This window comes from Pseudochaenichthys georgianus, chromosome 20 (assembly GCF_902827115.2).
Source record: "Pseudochaenichthys georgianus chromosome 20, fPseGeo1.2, whole genome shotgun sequence".
Lineage (NCBI taxonomy): Eukaryota > Metazoa > Chordata > Actinopteri > Perciformes > Channichthyidae > Pseudochaenichthys > Pseudochaenichthys georgianus.
Genome location: NC_047522.1, coordinates 365,598 through 388,598, shown reverse-complemented (window position 1 = coordinate 388,598; position 23,001 = coordinate 365,598). Strand labels below are relative to the sequence as shown.

At 42.4% G+C, this 23,001-nt stretch overlaps 1 protein-coding gene, 3 long non-coding RNA genes and 1 pseudogene across 4 annotated transcripts; 3 read left to right on the top strand and 2 right to left on the bottom strand.

Annotated features, from left to right (window-relative positions):
- Positions 1–23,001, bottom strand: part of LOC117466004 (inactive pancreatic lipase-related protein 1-like) — a 197,437-nt pseudogene that overhangs the window by 45,366 nt on the left and 129,070 nt on the right.
- On the bottom strand, positions 2,287–3,574 carry LOC139435874 (uncharacterized). Its single transcript, XR_011645084.1, has 3 exons — positions 3,464–3,574; positions 2,554–2,678; positions 2,287–2,398 (listed from the first exon to the last, which is right to left on the bottom strand). It is a non-coding gene; the product is annotated as an uncharacterized lncRNA (long non-coding RNA).
- Positions 5,272–8,170, top strand: LOC117465974 (uncharacterized). Its single transcript, XR_004554227.1, has 3 exons — positions 5,272–5,467; positions 5,653–5,702; positions 8,075–8,170. It is a non-coding gene; the product is annotated as an uncharacterized lncRNA (long non-coding RNA).
- On the top strand, positions 8,769–9,490 carry LOC117465977 (uncharacterized). The gene is made up of 3 exons (XR_004554229.2): positions 8,769–8,893; positions 9,176–9,310; positions 9,406–9,490. It is a non-coding gene; the product is annotated as an uncharacterized lncRNA (long non-coding RNA).
- LOC117465968 (tubulin beta-4B chain) lies at positions 18,054–21,625 on the top strand. The gene is made up of 4 exons (XM_034109094.1): positions 18,054–18,171; positions 20,000–20,108; positions 20,219–20,329; positions 20,420–21,625. The coding sequence occupies exons 1-4, from the start codon at positions 18,115–18,117 to the stop codon at positions 21,481–21,483; spliced, it is 1,341 nt and encodes a 446-aa protein (XP_033964985.1). The 5' UTR covers positions 18,054–18,114; the 3' UTR covers positions 21,484–21,625.

The window sequence follows — 23,001 nt, the reverse complement described above, 5'->3', positions numbered from 1 at the left end:
TTGTAAATGTTAGATGTTACATATAGCCTATATTGCAGCTAAACTACAACAATGCAGTTCATAGCTTTGACATTACCTGTTATGAACTATAATATATATGCCTATAGTTTTGTGGTAACGTTCACGCCACTAATGACAATAGTGTAGGCATACTGCTGCTGTGAGTTGCTCTAACTCTAACCCGTGAACGTTACCACACAACTATAGGGATATATATTATATATATATTATATTCATGGCGGAAATGGGAAAGTGGCGGAAATGGGCTTCCATAATTATGCTTCCAAAATCATAAAAGTGGTGTTTAATATGTAGAGATTATCCAGCTAAACAAATGTATGCCACAGATCTTTTGCTGCAATATTCTAAATCCCTTTTTCCCCCCGCGATGCTCACTTCCGGGTCAACCTACAAAAACACATCATTATTGCACCATTCTATGAGAACAGTGGTAATGACCACAACCATAGCACATCCAACAATATCAGACCAGGACATACAACTACTCAGTATCACACATTACTGAAGTGGTAAAAACATCAAATTCAAACTGGAAGGTTTGGGGAGCAGATGAATATCATAGCAGCAGCTCCAACCCCTCTCAGCTGTCAGAAGTCCCAGTTGAACTCTCAGCAGGATTACTGGGAAGAGAGACGCTTGATAAACACAGGTCCAGGTCTTTTACCACAAAGACATTCATGTTGCCTATATGGGTGAATACATTACAACTGGTATCTAAAAAGGTATCATCTACTCCTCTGGAGATATCTACACTAGGTTAACTATGGTACTGTGCAGATACCTTCAGTAGTAACCATGGACACCACAGGGAGCCTGTGTCAGGGTCTGCTGTTGTACTTTCAAAAGAAAAGAAGAACACCAGAAGTGTATCATAAAGTGAACCACATTTCTGCTATGGTCCTGCACCAAAGATGCTGCACACACACTGCTGAAAACATCTTTCTAATATTTCTCCTAATATTATTTAGAAAAGAGAGGATTGATGAAGCACAAGACTTCCAATTGTCTCAGCCATGGCAAAACAGCTTACAGCTCTTTTCTTGGCTTAAGGTTGATTAATGCTTAAAATGGCAACCATAATTACGGAGTAAATACGTTACCTTTAAAGTATGTTCTAGGAAACATGGCGCCACTTTCTAAGGCAAGAGAACATATTCAGCTCATTTTCAGGTTCATATTTGTATTTTGGGGGGAGGATCCTTTGCAGATCATTTAGTTTGATAAATGTAGATGGAAGATGCTAAAACAATTAGCCTCTTGGTCCGCAAGGTATTTGTCATCCTACGACGATGGTTGCCTGTGTGTGTGTAATGTGAGCGATACCGAGTTTCGATTATCTATCAAACGTCTGGAAGGAAAGTCTTAACATCTAAGCTTTCCTGAGGACCGAGGGGAGTGTTTTAGCGCCACGCATCATGTCATCATAGATTTGTGGTTCTAACAAAAACGGTATGCTTGGCCGGACTTTGGTTAGCGCATCAAAATCCACACTAACGGACTTAAGGTAGGTCTCTGCATGCCGTATGTTTTCTGTCTCAATACACCCCTTATTACAGATCACCGTTGTGTTTCTCTTTATGTGAAAAGCACAGAAGAGAAAAGCAGTCCGATGACCGAACGAGAACACGAGCACTGCTGAGTAACTAAATGAAGGCGTGGCATTACTTTGTAAAGACCTTGTTTGTAGACTAACCTGTTCCACAAGTCGTCATCCTCTCCTCCCCAGCCCCAGAATGCATTGGGAAAGCCATTCATCTTCCGAAACTGCTCCACAGTGAGTCCACTGACACCACCAAAGAACTCGCTATATGGAAGACTGGAAACAAAAACAAACAAAGTGTTAAAATCAACATGATCTGTATAGTTCATAGCCTGTCCAAACACTTTGAAATCTATTGGTCATTGCCACCAAAGGAAATCAATACTTAACTTAAGCAGGACAAACAGTTTATGTTCTTAAAAGATATCTGATGACACACTCACATGTACATGTATTTGTCCAGCTTGGCAGCAAAGTGGCGTGGCATCTGACCGCAGCCGTAGTAGTTTCGGTCATTCTCAGGGATGTGGTCGACGTCATGGAAGATCAAGCAGTCCCAGTCCAAGTCCTTCATGGCCTCCAGGAATCCCACGTTAAACAGCATGGCTCTGTTGAAGGGCTGGCTGCCACTCGACACGCCATGAGTTGAGTACACGTTAATAAAGCTGTCTTGTAATGCACAACGTGTTCATACAGCAGCATGCAGTGCGGGCCACACACCTGTTCGATGACGTAGAAGGCAAACTGCAGCCGCTGTCTCTGCAGCATGGGGATAAGATGTTGGAAGAGGATGGGGAGATGCTCGTGACGGTTTCTAAACGGAATCAGGATGGCCACCTAAAAGGAAAATATTAGAGTAAGAAATAAGAGCCAACCTTCGACTAAATTCATCTGCTTTCTTGTTGTTTTTCCCCTAGAGGAATCCATTTGCATCACTGGTTTAAAAAAAGTTTGAAGGACATATATTATTTATACACTTCTAAAAGGCCTACCTTCCAGCGAGGTCTGCAGTCTTTTGGTTTCCAGTGGCCTCCAAACTCAATGTCAAAATACTTGGAGGACCTCAGTTCTATCTCCTCCATGGGGATCTCTGTCATGTTTACTTCAATAAGGCCCTCTGTGGAGAGAGTTTTGTGTGTGTGTGTGTGTGTGTGTGTGTGTGTGTGTGTGGGGGGGGGGGTACATAAATCAGCTTCACATTAAAACAAATAACAACTTTCTACAGCGTAAAACATAGGGCTTTGTTTTTCTCTCGTTCCTGTGCTACTTAGCTCATTGGTCTGACCGCTATTAGCTAATTCTCATTTATTTTATATTTGTGTTGTATTTTTACAACAGAACAATTAAGCAGCAAAGCTTGAAGTGCAGTAGATTTTAAATTATGGCTTTCCTGAAACGACATGTTAGAGCCCGTCTTTCAATTTGTAAAAAAGGTCAAATATTGTCACCGAATCGTTACCTCAGTAGTCATGGAAGTATAAAAGACTACATTTCCCACGGCGCAAGCCTCTTAAGAGACACATAGATAGGCAATCTGTGCGAAAGACACAGTTGAGAAACAGTTTTATACCGTTTAGTAATATTATCCTACACAAAGTAAAGGAAGAAAGACGATCTAAGTTGTTTATTATTTTATGGGAGTTTTGCCTCTTTTGTTTTGATTTGTTTGACTATTTTAAAAGGCCAATTTTCTTTGTTGAACATGTGAAAAGTTTAGCATTTTCTTTTGACGACATGCAGGTTGCAAAATATCAATTGGAAGTCAAACAAGTAAAAACAAATGAATGAAAGATAACGCATTAAAACTGTCTGTTTAAAGCGTCTACTTGCTTAATGGAAACAAAGGGAGGAAGCTGCGAAAACCCTTTCCTGTTTCCTGTCAGGTAAAAGGTCTGTACTCACTCATAGAAGGTAATCGCTCTGGACATGGCAGGTTCTGGGCGTAGGTGAAGTTCTCAGGGAGGTACGTGGTCGGCTGCACCAGGTATTCACTGGAGTTGCTGCCATCAGGATAGTCTGCAGACAAATCAACCAACATCTAGTATAACAGCAGAATACTCCAAACCACATCATTGACATCAAATGACTGATGATAGGGCTTCAATATGGACCCTATTTCTCATGATTGTGTCAAATGAAAAACATTTTTAGGAAATTGATACAGCCTGCAAGGTAATCCTATATTAAAATAAATATGGGGGAGTAAAAAGATGTTGACTCTTAAATGTAGCGGAAGTGATAATGAGCAATACAATGAAAATACCCCAAAAATTACAAATATCAAAAAGTAGGCTAGATACAATAGTTGATTACATATCGGCTACTCAGTTACTTTCTATAATGACCTCAGTTCGATATTATATTATTTTTGGGATATGAAACAGTTTTTGAAAAACTTCGACACGTTTATATCAACGCCGTGAATCGATATTTGCGCACGTGTGCATAACCGATCGGATTTCTGGTACATCCATGGTAGTAGTGAGTGACTGTGACAATGCCTTCGTCTGCAGGTTACACGCAGGGGCGGCGGGTACTGTAGGCTAGGGAAGGCTAAGCCTTCCCAAATATTTGTGTCACTGTATCCTGGTAACATTTAAATATATAATGTATAATGTTTGTGTCTTTGACATTAGCGCTCCTATGCAGCCACCTGTACTACGAAGCCAGTTCAACAGACCCTGGATATCTTTGAGTTATCTTAACTAACCCTAACAATAGAGATCTCACTAAACGGTCCTACAACGCTGGTTATCAACTTGGTAAATCAAGCCAGGGTTTCTCTCTCCAGCTGAAAGCGTTCACGTGAACGGGGCGGGGTTAGCAACATTTTACCAATCACAAACAGGGACAAGTCAGAGCCGTATCTGGGACAAGTGTACTGACACTGACAGCGCAGCGTCATACTTCATTAATGAAAAGTAAACTAATATTAGACAAATATGAACTTTAAACATCCATGATTTAAACATATAATCCAGGATACAAGCCACATAGTTGCACCTGCAAGGTGAATACAGAACAACTGGTTAAAAAATAAATAAACTACTATAAAGTGTTTGAAAGCGTACAACAGTTTTATGATATCACTGCCCCATCTAGACACGAGTGGATCTGACTTTAATTACATTTGAGTTGAGTGTTTCGCCAACCTAATGTGTTGCTTAAAATAATACTTCTGCATACAGTATGTGACAATGTATGTGACAATGACAGTATGTGACAATGTAAAGTGTTGCACGGCCAGATACGGCTCGAGAAGCTGACTCAGATAAGGAAATATATGATACATTATGATATTAAATTATCGATGATCTGATTGATGATGTGATATGAATGATAAGTGCGACACGTCGCCGTCTTCCCTGCCTACGGCAGTTTAAACTGTATTTCCTTTATCCTGTAATATGACTTGATAGATTTAAACTCCGCACACTGAGCTCTGATCAGCAGGCGGTGCTTTCACTGAGTTGATCTCTTTTCTATAGACGCCGGAGGCGGGCCGCATCAGGTAAAAAAAGCTATTTAGCCTTCCCAAACCTGAGCCTCACGCGCCGCCTATGGTTACACGTTTATATTATACATCCATGGATTAGACGTTATTCACACGTTTGAGGTGAATGTGATTGACAGGTGGATCCGACCAATCGCGGAGACGCATTGGTACACAGCAAATGTGCCAGTGTTATATTTTCAGTGTTAGTGTTAATCAGCAGGGTTCAGTGTTATTGTAACACTTAGTTTAGTCAAGCTATCACTCCGAGAGTTTTTTCCTGAAAGTGTTGGTGTCAATTTTGGTCGTTGTGAGGACTCTCACACGCGGAGTGTTGAATTGACCAAACCCCTCAATTTCCGGCAAAGGAGCTTCATCCAAGACCTTCGACAGCCATTTCTCTAACCAAAGCGGTAAGTTTCACTCGATTAAAATTAATGTTTTGCGGTTGATGTAACCATGAATAATGTCTGTAAATTGTAATTATTTACTTAATATGTATGTTTTGTATCTGTAACTTTTTAATCCAATTTGAAATAGTTTTTTTATGTCGAATTTCACTATTGCAACTATACTGATGAGTAAACTTGAATTATAGGAGAGTAGACCTACATTCGACACGAACAGGAGACGCATTAGGGGACAGAGGTGAGTTGTTTTTACAATATGCGAAAAGGAGAAGTTAAATAAAAAGTATCTTGAAACTGGTATCTTGTTATAATGTAAGGTTGTGGATTATGGCGTATGAGTCGACGACATCCACGGTAGCATTATTAGCTTGCAATTAGCAACCACGGCGCTCCCCTGTGTGTGTGAGACGGGGGGAGGGACACGAATGTGGACTATTGTAAGCTTTATTTCTCTAAGCTATTAACTTTATAACGTTGCTTTGTCACATGTTCACCTATTCCCCCCGCCGTCCGGGGGCTTGCGGACCGATGTTAGCCGCGTTGCATTGTGGGGTGTTTCCGCCATGTTGGAAGCTAGAGTTATAAACCGCTATCACCGTGTGTCCTCGTGGAGTCGACGGTCGCTTAACTACTAGCATTATTAGCTTTCAATTAGCAACCACGGCGCTCCCCTGTGTGTGTGAGACAGTGGGAGGGAAACGAATGTGGACTATTGTAAGCTTTATTTCTCTAAGCTATTAACTTTATAACGCTGCTTTGTCACAGGGTGTCCGCGGGGTCTTAAAAAGTATTAAAAGTTGATAAATCAATTTAGCGAAAATTAAGGCTTTTAAAAAGTATTAAAAAGTATTAAACGGCATTTTCCAAGGTATTAAGAAGGTCCACAGCAACGACAACATGAAACACCCTTTAATTTACTGAAACAACATGTCGGGAAACCCCCTCAAGGTGGCCCCATGCATAGCGTGCCATAAAATGCTGCTTCTTATTTTAAGTTTCGCTGCCTTGTTCCGCTCTGTGGGGGGGTGGGGGGGGGGGTTTATCTGCTGGTGGACTACCTGAGAGATATACAGCAGGAGAACACGCCGTCCACCGCGGAGAATAAACAGAAGGGCAACCATGCTCCGGGGTCTTCTTCGCTGCTTTTGGTGTGTTTTGTGGCGGAAGCAGCGCCACTTACAGGCCTGGCATATGTACTACAGTGTTTCCAGCGGTCTAGGGTGAACGGACACGTTAATGAATCGAATGCGTGTGAATGCGTTTTACTGTATGCGTCCTCGTGGGGCCGGGGTCTAAGCCAAACTATATCCAGTCACAGAGATCTGCTATTTTAAAGTAAGGTCAACACATATCGACCCTAAATATAGATATTAAGAATGAGAAAAGTCTTAACATATATATCGTTTTTTGTAAACATATGACAAATGTGTGAGGGTGATGACGTCAGAGCATCGTCCCATGTGCCGGGCTTAGCCCCGGACAGCCCCAGCCCAATTTAACCCCTGGGTATTTGTGAGGGAGCTCCTATATGCCATTACCCCGCTGAAGCTCACCAACGTTTCATATATTTCATAGTTCAAAGTGTTGTCAATTGTTTTGTTTATTGGTCAAATACTGGTTTCTACTGGTTTCTGAGGAGCTTTACTGAAATGAAAGAGCACAGAAGCAACATACTGCATTAAACCTGACCTTCACAGAGAGGTTGAAGTTCATGTGGAGAGGAGGCTTCAGTAGTCTGTCTGCACTCTGTTTAGTTGTGCTATCTTACAATCAATATAGTAAATGTGAGGTAAATTGTGTGTCGCCAATGTAACCGGTTAGAACTCGAAGTTGCGATTAGGTCTTAAAATGTATGGAAAGGGTCTTAAAAAAGGTCTTAAAAGGTATTAAATTTGACTTCAGGATTCCTGCATATACCCTGTGTCACATGTTCACCTATTTATCCCACCGTCCCGGGCTTGCGGACCGATGTTAGCCGCGTTTCATTATGGGGTGTTTCCGCCATGTTGGAAGCTAGAGTTATAAACCGCTTATCACTGTGTGTCCTCGTGGAGTCGACGGTCGCTTTACTACTAGCATTATTAGCTTGCAATTAGCAACCACCCAACAGCAACCTCCTACTGAAGCAGAGAACGAATGCGAGTGAACACTGCGGCGCTCTCCTATGTATGTGACGGGGGGAGGGAAACGATTGTGGACTATTGTAAGCTTTATTTATCTAAGCTATTAACTTTATAACGCTGCTTTGTCACATGTTCACCTATTTCCCCGCCGTCCCGTAATTAAGCAGATTAGCACAAAAATCCCAGCAGTCATGCATTCCCTGACGTGAGCCCAGCGGTCCTCTTCTAGTTCCTAGCTTAAACATGCTGATATAGTACAATCAACTTTATAACCAAGTGTATTTTAGATAATTGTAGCTAAATAACCAGTTATATTATCTTAGCTAACTATAACAAATGTGCAGGCTGTTTTTATAAGTTGTATGCTTCATAGTATGGGTTGTACATACAGTATGTATTATATATGTGTGTCTGTATTTATATATATGTTTGTGTGTATATGTATCTGTGTATATGTATGATAATATAAGTCATTTTCCCTTTGAAGGTGGTGACATGCTGGTTCCTGTCGAATACAAGAGTGTGAGCAAATGGGTCAGGGTACCAAAAGTAGAGGATGTCTACATTTACTCTGAGTTCTTGCAAGGAGGTAATTAAAGTGTCTTGCATCATGGTTGCTTTCAAGAGTTTCAGTGTTGTATGTTTATCTTGTGAGTTATGATATGGTCCAAATTATCCTTTGTTTCAGTGCTGGCAAAATTCAATTTGCCAGGTTTGACTTCCTTGATGCTAAAGGATTCTACAGGAGTGGAAGTGGATTCTGACATCTTTGATGAGCTTTTGAATTCATCTCGGGCGTCTTTCAAGGCCTTCACTGAAGAATGCAATGGTAATAAAATGTTATAATAAACGTTATAATTTGAATAACCTTGGTGTGTGTGTGTGTGTGTGTGTGTGTGTGTGTGTGTGTGTGTGTGTGTGTGTGTGTGTGTGTGTGTGTGTGTGTGTGTGTGTGTGTGTGTGTGTGTGTGTGTGTGTGTGTGTGTGTGTGTGTGTGTGTGTGTGTGTGTGTGTGTGTGTGTGTGTGTGTGTGTTGTGTGTGTGTGTGTGTGTGTGTGTGTGTGTGTGTGTGTGTGTGTGTGTGTGTGTGTGTGTGTGTGTGTGTGTGTGTGTGTGTGTGTGTGTGTGTGTGTGTGTGTGTGTGTGTGTGTGTGTGTGTGTGTGTGTTGTAGAGTCTTCTTCAGAGGGATCATTCTTATCTGATGGGTCATCATCAAGCTCGGACTCAACAATAAGACTAGAATCTACCAAAGCTTGGAGAAGACAGCTGATTGAAGGACCCCCTGACAGCAGCAGTGCAAGAGATGTAAGTTATCTGGTGTGTTTTAACTGATGCTGCACATAATTCATAATTATTTGTACCAATAGTAAGTGTCTTAAAAAAACAAGGGAAATTCCCATGAAATGCTCAAATGGAATGTTCTGTGTGAAAGGGGCAAGATGCCAGTGAGGAAAGCTGTGTATCCAATATCCATTTTTCCTAAAACGCTGTTTTCAGCCCTGATTTATTGTTTGAACCGACATTAATATATGTCCTTGTTAGCTAGGGGAAATGTTTGTGCTGAATGCTAGGCAATTGTTGTTTCAGATTGTCAACCTAGCCCTGCATTCAAAGCCAGGTGGTGACCAAGTCATCAAGGAATATGAGAAAAAAGAGTCTTTGTGATGGTACAAGAAGAGAAATGATCAATATACTTGTGGCAGACATGGTAGAGAGCCATGGGTAAGTATTGTATGCTTAAAATCTTGTTTTGATTTGATACATTTTCTTCATCTTCTGTCTTTATAAATATTTGTAATACATTTGTTTCTTCTCAGGAGGATCCCTCCAGTCCATGTCCGCATTACCTACGCACTTGGCATTACAACGTTGTTCCCAAATTTAAAAGACCCCGATTCAAAGAATGCTATAATAATACATTTTATTTCTATAGCGCTTTTCTTGAACCCAAAGACGCTTTACGTTTGGGAGGGAGGGTAGACAAACAAAACAAAGAAACAAAACAAAAGCAGTCAGGAGGAAGTTGGTTGAGGGGGGGGGCTTATAGATACAGAGTTGAAGAGGTGGGCTTTGAGGCGGGACTGGAACAGGGTGAGGGACTCAGACTCACGGAGGTCTTGGGGGAGGGAGTTCCAGAGCTTCGGGGCTGCCACAGAGAAGGCTCTGTCCCCGAAGCTCCGGAGTTTGGCCTTGGGGATGGAAAGCAAACCGGCTGAGGTGGATCTGAGGGACCGGGGTGGTTGGTAGAGGGTGAGGAGGTCAGTGAGGTAGGGGGGGGGGGGGCAGATGGTGGAGGGCTTTGAAAGTGAGGACCAGGAGTTTGTAGTGGATGCGGTGTGAAACGGGGAGCCAGTGGAGTTCTTTGAGGACCGGGTGATGTGATGCCATGACTTGGTGTGGGTGAGGAGTCTGGCGGCTGCGTTCTGGACACGCTGGAGTCTAGTGAGGGATGTAGTGCTGATGCCGTAGAGGAGGGAGTTGCAATAGTCAAGGCGGGAGGAGACGAAGGCGTGAACGAGTCGCTCAGCTGCAGGGCAGGTGAGAGAGGGACGGCGTTTGGCAATATTGCGGAGGTGGAAAAATGAGGTTTTTACAACTTGACGGATGTGGGGCTCGAGGGAGAGGGTGGGGTCAAATATAACGCCACGGTTGCGTTCCTGGGTGGACGGGGAACAGGGGTGCCATCAATGGTGACTGTCAGGTTGGGGTTTTGTTGAGGGTGGATTTGGAGCCGATGAGGAGGAGTTCAGTTTTACTGCTGTTGAGTTTGAGGAAGTTGTGTTCAGGGTGTCCGCGGGGTATTAAAAGTTGATAAATCAATTTAGCGAAAATTAAGGCTAATAAAAAGTATAAAACGGCATTTTCCAAGCTATTAAGAAGGTCCACAGCAACGACAACATGAAACACCCTTTAATTTACTGAAACAACATGTTGGGAAGCCCCCTCAAGGTGGCCCCATGCATAGCGTGCCATCAAATGCTGCTTCTTATTTTAAGTTTCGTTGCCTTGCTCCGCTCTGTGGGGGAGGGGGGGGGGGGTTTATCTGCTGGTGGACTACCTGAGAGAGATACAGCAAGAGAACACGCCGTCCACCGCGGAGAATAAACAGAAGGGCGACCATGACAACCATGCTCCGGGGTCTTCTTCGCTGCTTTTGGTGTATTTTGTGGTGGCAGCAGCGCCACTTACAGGCCTGGCATATGTACTACAGCGTGTCCAGCATTGGCCCCGGACAGCCCCAGCCCAATGTAACCCCTGGGTATTTGTGAGGGAGCTCCTATATGGCATTACCCCACTGAAGCTCACCAACGTTTAATAATATATTTCATAGTTCAAAGTTTTGTCAATTGTTTTGTTTATTGGTCAAACACTGGTTTCTGATGGTTTTACTGGAATGAAAGAGCACAGAGTACAGAAGCAACAAAGCAGCATGCTGCATTAACCCTAACCCACAGAGAGGTTGAAGTTCATGTGGAGAGGAGGCTTCAGTAGTCTGTCTGCACTCTGTTTAGTTGTGCTATCTTACAATCAATATAGTAAATGTGAGGTAAAGTGTGTCGCCAATGTAACCGGTTAGAACTCGAAGTTGCGATGAGGTCTTAAAATGTATGGAAAGGGTCTTAAAAAAGGTCTTAAAAGGTATTAAATTTGACTTCAGGATTCCTGCATATACCCTGGTGTTGCATCCAAGATTTTATTGCAGTCAGACAGGATTCGATGTGGGGGGGGGTTGTTGGGGGATTTGGTGCTGAGGTAAATCTGGGTGTCATCAGCGTAACAGTGAAAGTCCAGGTTGTATTGGCGGAGAATCTGACCAAGGGGGAGGAGGATGATGATGATGAAGAGGAGGGGGCCGAGTGTCTAAGTAACAGTTGAATTATTTAACCCATAACCATGCCACAGCTCTTACATGCATTAAATCGAACACACATGACACAGGTCACGTTTAGGATCATTCCTTGATCTTAACCAGGTGATGGATTAACTTTTAATCAAATCAACAGGAGCATTTCTATGATCACCAGAGTGGTTCTGGTTGCCTGGCATGGAGGCTGAAAACTGTGCAGCGCAACTCGGCTCAAGAAATCGAGAAATCCAAGGTCTCTTTTCAAGTCGGACCTAAGACTCATCGCAGCATGCATCACCTGTGAGGCCGTTATCAGGTGATGAATGCAATGAATAGACCCTCCAGGAAAACGCGGGCAAAAATCCTAGATTATGCGATCAAACATGGGTTTTATGTGATTTTATGCGGTGAAATTGCGGGAAAATATGCGGAAAAAAATTTGGAAAAAATAAATATTAGGCTGTCTTATTTATTTATTCTCTCTCACACACAACCTGCCTCTAACGTTAAACCCCTACTATTCAATTAAACACATTCAATGTTTATTTATTGTAAAAGCAATTGGGCTATTTTAATCTCACACACACACACACACACACACACTTCTCCGCCTCATTCTGTTTTCATTTACTCGTTCGTTATCTGACCAGCTTCAATCTTGTAGGCTACTCACTTCGTTTCTTGTAGCCCTCGAAAGGGTTTTGGAGGTCGATGCCTCGGGTGAACGTGAGCTGTTTGGCTTTCTTGTCCGCAGCAGCAGAAAGCATTTTCGAATGTTTGAATGAATCAAAGTGGGTCGTCACCGTGGATTTTCTCTTATGCTCCAACACAGTTGCACGGGGTGCAGAATAGTTACCCCCCACTTTCATGCAAGACATCGGGGAACTGCTTTGCCCGGTCTTTAGCAGAAATGTTCGTCGGTAAATGAGATGGATTAGATTTTTTCATCGTGTGAGCTCCACACGTTCACTCTACGTTGTTGTTTACCTTCTGTGATGCGCGAGCTGATGACGTCGCGCATCATCATCACTTCACGTCAAGACGAGTTAACTTTTTTTTCCAACTTTGTGTGGAAAAATGCGGGGATTATGCGGCCTTTTGATAAATATGCGGCTTTTTAAAAATCTGTGCCATTTTGCTGATTATGCGGAAAATTGTGCGATCGCAGAATCGTGTTTTTCTGGAGGGTCTAAATCAGGGATGGGCAACTTTGATGGTGGTGGGGGCCACATCATTGATGTACTGGCCACCAGGGGGCCGCAGATTCACTTGGAACACACACACAAAAATTCCATGTGTTGCATGTAATTATTAACAAATATACTAAGTCTGACATCTTCATTGACATTTTACAATCAAAGGGAACATCCTCTAATAAGCTCACTAAACAAATATCAGTTCACAGAAATGTTATTTCATTTTTACAAGTGGTATGTTTGTATTGAACAGGTTATTAAACAGTGGAATACAACTATTTTAAACTATTGGAAAGCACGGAAAATGTGTGTGTATTGAGATTAACCATTAGATGACATAAAGATGAAGTCATGAACACTAACCCAGACGTTAGTTGTCTAACTTGAACCTAAAACACTTGTAGCCAGTCTCTGCATTCCCCTTATTCCACAATAATGGGAATGTCAACACAGACACCTGTCAGCCCGCACTCTGCTGTTCCTCAGCACCGCTCCCCCTCCCTCCCGCTGAAATTATGAATGAAAAGCGTAGTAATCATAGATAACACGGCAGGGTCCGGGACAGTTTGTTTTCATCTGATTTCAAATAAACAAAGTCTTGGTTTTAAGAATATTAAACTTGTTTCGCCAAATTCAGATGATAAATACAACTTTTAAGCTTGTAAAGGCATAATTATAAGAGGCAACTTAACGTCACAGCAGGCATAACAACAGCCGGTATTTCTTGTGAGGGTTTCCCCGGGAAACAAACACAATACACACAATATGCGTCACAGATTATTTTGCGTATGTACGCAGCTCGCGACGTAACTAGGAGTCTAGTGGACGGTATCAGAACTACAAGTAATTTATTTTTTATTAATTACTTTGTTTATAAATTAATCTGAGGGCCGCAAAAAGAGGAGGTGGGGGCCGCATGCGGCCCGCGGGCCGCCATTTGCCCATCCCTGGTCTAAATGAAGCTATGTCGGTGACGAGGCACTCAAGTGACATAACCCTGGTCCAAGACAAAATGAAGGCAACATTTCAGCAAAGACAAAAGGTTGTTCAAGACCGAGCCACAGCCTCCACTGTCCTAGACCTTTTTCCAAGATTCCTGGACACATCAGGCTTGGTAAGAAATAACGACTTTTTAAAAGCTTTGTGGTTCATTTTGCTCACTAGTGTAGTTTTCCCTGTCATGTTTTGTGTTTAAGATTGAACAAGACTTCACTATGCTCTTTGGCAAGGAAGTCTCTGGTAAATGTCTTGCGAAATGGCCAACGTTCTTCAAACCGAGGATCAGTGCAGATTGCAAAAATCTTCCTGGAAGTTTGCACGTGGATGAGCTTCTTTTGTCGGCACAACAATAGTCTGATGATGGTGGTAAGTGTACATTGGTGTCTTCAGTGTTCCCTATCTAATCTAAAGCATTGGACCATACCAGAGCTTTTCATGTTGTGGCTGCTTTGCTCCATATCCCATGTACTTAACATAACTGCTGGCCAGTTTTTTTATACAATATTAAATTAATGCGATATGGAAATCAACTTCTGGGGAGACTCAGGTCCATCTATTATCAATCATTATTCTAAAAACACAACATATAAAGCATCAATGATCTGTGAAAAATAGGCTCAAACGTGAGATAATATTGGTAAAGTCATTCAAGTAATTGAAATGGTGTAAATTATTTGTCTGTAGTATGGGACTGTGAGGTGGCTGCCATCCTTCTGCTGCTTCACCTGTTGCCGCCAACATCCAAGGGCAAGAAGTCACCAGTCAAGATTAGTGCAAAGGATGCTGCTGGCCGCCTGGTGAAGTTCTTAAGGGTATGTTCTTTCGAAACGTTTTTAATATATATTTCCATTTAGAAAACAAAAGATGTTTGATTGTAAAGATCTGATAGTAATTTTGAAGTGGCTTGACATGTTGCAGATGTTTTTTAAATGTTCAGACCGGGTTGGTGTTTTACAACACGGGAGCAGCTTTTGTCCTAATTTGAAAGTAATTGTGAAAGGAAAAAATAATCGTGCTCTTCCAGTCATTTGAAGATTTTATCCTAATTCTTCTCCAAGTTCCAAGTTCTGTTCCTTGTGATTCATTCGCTGTCTCTCTTTCTCTCAGGTCGGGGAAAGCATTGAGACCTTCCTCAAGGACACTGGCCCTGCTCAGCCGTTTCTCCTGTGTGTTGGAGAAAGAAACGACAGCATCCAACATTTCTACATCGTCATGGACCAAAAGGCCGTTCCCTGTAAGACGCAGACTGGAGTTGCTGCCTTTGACGAGCTCTTCAAGGCACATTTAGCTTTTGCTGTGTCTTATGAAGCACTATGCAACTTCTACACATTCATCCAGACAACCGTGTATGGCATTGATGTTGGAAGTGTGAAGGAGAGTCCTCGAGTCAAGGAAATTAGAGCAAGACTTCTTCACAGTTCAGTTTGAAAGGCAGTCCTTTCTGACTTGAACTAATGTTCACATGTTGCATTTGCAAGGTACACCACACAAACTGTTCAGTGTTATTTAGACATTGGAAGTTTCAGCATGGTTTGCACCCAGGAAGGTCTTTGCGTTTGCACTGTGGAGAGCTTGGATGTTTATTTGTGTTTTGCACATACTCTGGTTACAAGCGGCACCTATCTCGAGCACATGAACAGTGTTGATCCAGATGTCGCCAGCCATGTTGAGTTTGAACCTGGAGCTTCTGCTGGAGCTTCTGTTTCACAGCCAGTTAATGTGGATTCTCCTGTGACGGTCACTACACACATCCCGATGGAGAAAAAGAAATTACTAGACATGTGCAGCTCAGTTATTGCTCAAGTACAAGCATCAGGAGTTCCTGAAAGTACCGTGCAATGTTTAGTTGGTTCGATGGAGGAACTGGTTAAGGACATCCAAGCCCCTGCAAAAGAAGCTGTGGTTGAATGTTTGTCATCTGAAGCGTCTAAAGAAACCCTAGAGAAAGTTGAGAATTGTTTTGATCAGCTTGGGAATCCTTTTTCATGTCTTAACACAGAATCTAAACGGATGAGGCATTTTGAGGAGAAATGGAAAATAGTTCAACCTGTCGAGTATATTCTTGGTGTGCGTTTTGATACACGCAGAGATGAAACAACAGGACGATACAGGCAAGTTCCTGTCAATGATAATTCATGTATGTACCCATCATGGGTCTCTTTCATCTATGTTTAAGAACACGGAACTTTGTAACAGTTTTCAAAGAGCTAAACAACACCAGGAGGGCTTTTACAGAGATGTGAACGATGGCGCGTACTTCAGGAACCACGGTTTATTCTCACAACAAGAGCATGCTATGCAGATACAGCTCTACTGTGATGATTTTGAGACCGCTAATCCATTAGGCTCAAAAAAGGGTGTGCACAAACTTGGCTGTGTTTATTTTATTTTATCCAAAGCTTAATTCTGTGTTGATGAACATTCATCTTGTATCTCTCTTTCACTCAGAAGACTTAAAGAAATATGGGTTTGACGCTATTCTAAAGCCACTTGTCGACGATTTAAAGATTTTAGAAGTTGAAGGAATGCAGGTGCTTTTTCAACCACACCTGTGAAAGGTTCAGTGTTTCAGGTTACAGGTGACAACTTGGCTAGACATGGCCCTTTTGGTTTTGTTGAATCATTTAGTGCAAAGTACTGTTGTCGTTTTTGTTTAACTGAAAAGGGAGAGATGCAATCAGTTTTCAGTGAAGATCATCCAGGTTTAACTTTACGTTCGAAAGCCCTTCATTCAGAACACTGCTGCCATTCAACAAAATCCTGCTTTGGCCTCAACATTTGGTGTTAAAAAAACCTGTCCACTCAATTCCCTACGGCTGTTCCGTACTACAGACAACTACGCAGTAGATGTAATGCATGATTTACTGGAAGGAGTGGTGCAGTATGAGTTGAAGCTTGTGTTTCAGTACCTGATAAGGAACTTTATATCCAGAAGTTCATTGTCAGAGAGAATCACGAGCTTCAATGATGGATTTACACGGAGGAAAAACAGGCCAAGTGGGCTGAAACTGGATGATGATGGCAACAATCTTGGCCTTAATGCTGTTCAGTCCTGGTGTCTTTTGCGCAATACCCCATTGATGTTTGGAGATTTAGTTAGCAGGAATGATAGCTGCTGGAACTTGCTGCTCCTCTTAGTACAGATTGTGAACATTGTCTTTTCACCCATTGTAACCCATGGTAACCTGCTATCTGAAACATCTTATTTTTGATCATCATACACTTTTTAAATCTCTGTTTCCAGAACGAAATTTGATTCCCAAGCACCACCATATGATACATTACCCAAGCTGTATTAGGAAGATTGGGCCACTAATACACATGTGGTGCATGAGGTTTGAAGGCAAGCACACATTTTTCAAAACGTCTGTAAAGAACTTTAAAAATATCACAAAAACACTGGCAAAGAGACGTCAGAATCAGTTGGCTTTTCATTTTGATAACTTTGATTTTAAAAGATTCCAATTTGGCCCCATTACTGAAGTCTTGGTCAGCAGTTTGGAGGGCAGTGAGGTGCTGCATGCAACTTTTGATATGTCTTGTATTGTTCCCACAACTTCCTGGGTCAAAAGCTATGGCACAGAGTACCAGCCTGGGATGTATGTATGTTCTGGTGTTGAAAATGAGATGCCTTTGTTCAACAGGATTGTCAGTGTGATTGTTAAAGAGGACAATGCTTATCTTCTAACTTGTAAGTCTCAACAACATATTTTGATGATCACTTAAATGCATTTAGTATCGAGGAGAAAAGTGATGTATTCACACTGATCTGTGTAGATGACCTGCCATACTACCGACCATATGATAGGCAATTTTCAAATGACACTGATGGCCAAATGTTTATTGTCCCATACTGTAATTTTGTGTCACTCCATGCTGAACTGTTGTAGGTTTATGAATGTAATTGTGGTGTACTTGCCTTGTAATACAAACTATTTTGTTAAATTTGTTGTCTTGTATTTTTTGTAAAGTGGGTTATGGGGTTTTGGCTGGGAGGGATTGGATCTTCACAACATTCTACACTCATGTGTTACATTTTGTAACACCCAATAGTGTTACTACATTGAGATCCAGTGTAGTCTGGTAGTGTTGATTCTTTAACACTGACACTAGTGTAGAGTAATATTAACACTACTGCGTGTTGGCCAGTGTTCCATTAACTACAAGTGAGTGTTAAAATATTAACACTTTCGAAAGTGTTAATTTTACACTGACATGGGTGGACGCATATACACACTTTTCTGGTGTTAAATTCAACACTGTGTGTTAATTTAACACTGGCATTTTTGCTGTGTAGCTTTGATTGGTTTACATTTCTGTCTGTTAAAGACACGTTCGTAATCAGCCAATTGATATTCGAGTTGAGGAGAGAATGGGCGGGCCTAGTTGTATAAATCCGAGGTAGGAGCGGATGAGCTGCACTCTGCACATAGATAAAGGCGCAGTCGTACATTCAGACTTTTACCCCACATCGGAAAAAAAAAATGAGGGAAATTGTGCATCTTCAAGCAGGCCAGTGCGGCAACCAGATCGGTGCTAAGGTAAATCCACTTGTATTCGCCCTGAGTGAGTAATTTACATTCAGAAATATCGTGTTCTCTCCTCTGGGAGCCGGTGCTTTGTGCTCTTTCGGGTGGGGCGCCGCAAGGGGGTGAAACGTTAGGACGATTCTAAGGGCCCGTAACTGACAGCTCTGACAAGTTTTTCATTTTGAACTCAGCTTTTCTAGTTTTAGAAGGTTAAATTTATATTTATTCACTGTCTTGACAACTTAAACATGTTGTCACATTGACTCAACTTGCCTTAGCAAGTTATCAGTTGAAAAAAGAAAAAGGCGGGGAGGCAGGTTTGAGAGCTACAGAACAAAATGTATGCTTCCACATTTGAGTTTAAAAAAAAAAAAACCTCCTCCCTAAACTGAATGCAATGTTTAAGCATGGATGTAATCAACTGGTATATCCTAAAGATGTCATGTTTTAAGTAAGGGATAATCTCAACAAATTAACGAAATGACTCCCAATATTAATTGAAATGCTTTTATGGATTTAGAAAATGATTTTATTGATTTAAAAAATAGTTGTATTGATTTAAATTGACATGCATCCGCTAAGAAAAATAGTCCGTTATTACCGTTTGAACTAACGTAGCAACGGGCGGCAGGAACTGCTTCGATAGCGTTTTTGAGGAGCTTTCTGATTACAGATTTGAAAACATCGCTGCTTGCTTTAAAAGTAGCACAATTCATGATGTCAAACCTTTGAAAGTATCTAGATATCCCTGCCCTAATGCCAAAGGAACTGCACACTGAATATGTGTCGCCGTTTGATGTATATGTCTGGACCGCTGCGTAAAAAGGAGGGTTTCTGCCCGTTACTTCTCCGCTGTTTTCTTGTCCCTCTTGTCTTTTTATTTTCTTCACTGGGGACTCATCAGCCACTAACAATTCCTCCAAATTACTGTGCTCTCCAAATATATTAAAATGAATGTTAAAATCCTCCATGTTGCTATCACACGCCAGCGGAAAACTAAAGACAATCAGACAGTTTGCTTGCTTTTCAAACTGTTACATTTGAAAAACAGTTGGAGCGTCTCTTGTCTTGTCAGTTTGAAAAGCCAACGGACATCAGATGGAGCGTACTTGTAAACATTGCAATTAAATGTTTAATAGAACGAATCAAGGGCGATAAAATGTCAGCTTCTTGACTAATAAAATGATTTTCGCCATTTGATAAAACATGTTTTGACATAAATATTGATTCTGTCCGTCCGCTTGTTGCTTGCAAACACCGCTTTATCACTAGTGTTCCTTCGGCAGCCGTTACTGCAATGCGTAAAAAGGAAGTGAGTAGGCTACTGAAAAAAAGAAAAGCACTACAAACTAGTAACTTTGTATTAAAACTACAATGACGTTGGTAGTTAAAACGTAATTTTCTTCTTTTCTTTTTTACAACAGGCACGTCTAAATCAGGCTTACTGGGTTATGCCATACCGAGCTGCGTCGTGCTTTTGCATGAAGCAGGCTTGGTGGTACAGTGTCGAGTGGAATTTTTCAAATTCATAACCCGTGAGTTGCAGCCAATAAGGGATTAGGGCGCGCGTGTCGAAGTCGGCACAGGTGGGACAAATAGGTTCATCCACGACAATTTATCAACGTTTAGAACAGGCTGATAAATACACAGGTAACTGTAAATAAAATGTACGAATCAGAAACCGGTTTATTGCCAAGTGGGTTAACACATACGAGGAATGTGTCTTGATGTTATGGTGCATACATTTACATGCATGAAAATAAAACAAACATTGGAACTGGGTGTTGAAAGTCATTTTGGTTGGAAGAAATAGCTAACTGTATTTGTTTGTGTCCTATAGTTTTGGGAGGTGATCAGTGATGAACACGGTATTGACCCAACTGGTACATACCACGGTGACAGTGACCTGCAGCTGGAGAGGATCAATGTCTACTACAATGAGGCCTCGGGTAGGTTCTAAACAGCCATGCTTTCTTATTGGCTATTATGTAAAAAAACACACCTGTGAAAGCATCTTAATTTTAGCCATGTTCCCTTACTTCTAACCTGTGGTTTCTAGGTGGTAAATATGTGCCCCGTGCTGTGCTGGTTGATCTTGAGCCAGGCACCATGGACTCAGTAAGGTCTGGACCTTTTGGCCAGATCTTCAGACCAGACAACTTTGTGTTTGGTAAGTGATATTTATTAGGATTGTTCAGAGCATGGCAACTGATTGTTCACACGGAATGCAGCATCTTCATTTATGATTCTTGTCTTGCAGGCCAGAGTGGTGCTGGCAACAACTGGGCCAAAGGTCACTACACAGAGGGTGCAGAGCTGGTGGACTCTGTCCTGGATGTTGTGAGGAAGGAGGCAGAGAGCTGTGACTGCCTTCAGGGCTTCCAGCTCACACACTCCCTGGGTGGTGGTACGGGCTCTGGTATGGGAACCCTGATGATCAGCAAGATCCGTGAAGAGTACCCTGACCGCATCATGAACACTTTCAGCGTGGTGCCTTCCCCCAAAGTATCAGATACTGTTGTTGAGCCCTACAACGCCACACTATCAGTCCACCAGCTTGTAGAAAACACAGATGAGACCTTCTGCATTGACAACGAGGCCCTGTATGACATCTGTTTCCGCACACTCAAGCTCACAACCCCTACTTACGGTGACCTGAATCACTTGGTCTCTGCGACCATGAGCGGCGTCACCACATGCCTCAGGTTCCCTGGACAGCTCAACGCTGACCTGCGTAAGCTTGCTGTGAACATGGTGCCATTCCCCCGTCTGCACTTCTTCATGCCAGGCTTCGCCCCCCTCACAAGCAGAGGCAGCCAGCAGTACAGATCCCTTACTGTGCCCGAGCTCACCCAGCAAATGTTTGACGCCAAGAACATGATGGCTGCCTGCGATCCACGTCACGGCCGCTACCTGACAGTGGCTGCCATCTTCCGTGGCCGCATGTCAATGAAGGAGGTTGACGAGCAGATGCTGAACGTGCAGAACAAGAACAGCAGCTACTTCGTTGAATGGATCCCCAACAACGTGAAGACCGCTGTCTGCGACATTCCTCCCCGTGGCCTCAAGATGGCTGCTACCTTTATTGGAAACAGCACTGCCATCCAGGAGCTGTTCAAGCGCATCTCTGAGCAGTTCACAGCTATGTTCAGGAGGAAGGCCTTCCTCCACTGGTACACCGGTGAAGGTATGGATGAGATGGAGTTCACTGAGGCTGAGAGCAACATGAATGACTTGGTGTCAGAGTACCAGCAGTACCAGGATGCCACTGCTGAGGAGGAGGGAGACTTTGAAGAGGAGGGGGAGGAAGAAGATCTGGCCTAAAATCCCTTTTCAAAAATCTAAATGTAAGATTTGAAGTTCTTGCCACATTCAGTGTTCTGTCTGATAATGTTGGCTTAAGATGGAATGTTGTCTCAGTGTTCTGTCTGTTTTACGTTTGAATAAAATGTAATGTTCCAAGATCTTTCAGTGTTCTGGCTGCTGTTCCAGTTAATATATTAATCTGCAAGTGTAGCTGCTTCCTATTTTCTCCCGAAATTAACAAATGCACTCAAATGTAGGTTCAAAGATATCAACTGTGTATATATGACAATACCATACATGAGCTCATTTTTGTTGTTGTCACAAATATGCTTCATAAAGGAAATACACAAGCAGAACATGACACGAGAACAATGCCAGATCACGTGCTGCAGCATAAACAATGGCTTCCTCGTGACCATTCCAAAGGCTGAAATTATCCTTAAAGGTGTGGAAATTCTCTCGCGTTATAATATCAGCGCGGCCGCGGTCAGATCAAAATGCCTCTGAATGCAATTTGAACAGACCTACAGCCAATCAGAGCAACGAAACGTTGGGTGCATTACTGCATTATGCATTACTGATACGTCACGTTCACAGTGAAAAGTCCCCAAACTCGCGCCGAGTAAATTGCAGCAGACAGACAGCAGAACTTCTAGGATTAATTGTATATTTCAGATGGATAGATTTGTTCTTAAACGCCCTCGCATTGAGGTACAAGTCGAACAGGTGCCAGAGTCACACGACCCACCTTGAAGAGTGATAGTGAGTTTTGAATATATTTTGTAATAATGGGTCATTTGAAAAAGTGTTTTGTATGACAATAGAGATACAGGCTACCTGTTGTGTGCTGCGTCTGTCTCTCTGTTTACGTCTGTCTGTCTGTCTCTGTCTCTCTCTCTCTCTCTCTCTCTCTCTCCTCTCTCTCTCTCTCTCTCTCTCCTCTCTCTCTCTGTGCGTAAGCATGTTTGTAACAACGTGGAATTAGCAGAATAGGCTATTGTAATTGTATACTCACACTGTTGCTCTCGATGTAATTTAGCTGATAAAAGGTGACTAATAAAAGCCTCACGCGTGGCGTTTCACTGTCAATGGTGCGATATAGCGTGTATGTAATTACATTACAAAATACTGACTTGAGGCCCCACCACTGTATGGGTTAGCCCTACATAGATTACCCAACAAAAATACTCTGGCGCCGCCACTGATGCTGGACATTGGAACAGTCCTTCGGCGCACTCGATGATGTAGTATTCTTGAAATAGTGCTCTGGAGCAGGCTTTACTCGACATTGAGAAACACCCAAGACCCTCCCCCCCCCCCTTTCTCTGGTCGCTGAAATGGGGAATTGAAATTACGGGCCAAAGTTGTATTAAAACTAAAGTATTAAAAGTAAGCAGAGGACACCAAACCAACTGAGACCTGTCTGTCCCGCCGCATCTGCGCACTGTACAACACCCACCTACACACAACACACACCTACACACTGTACCACACACACCACACACCACACACCACCGACACACCACACCACACACT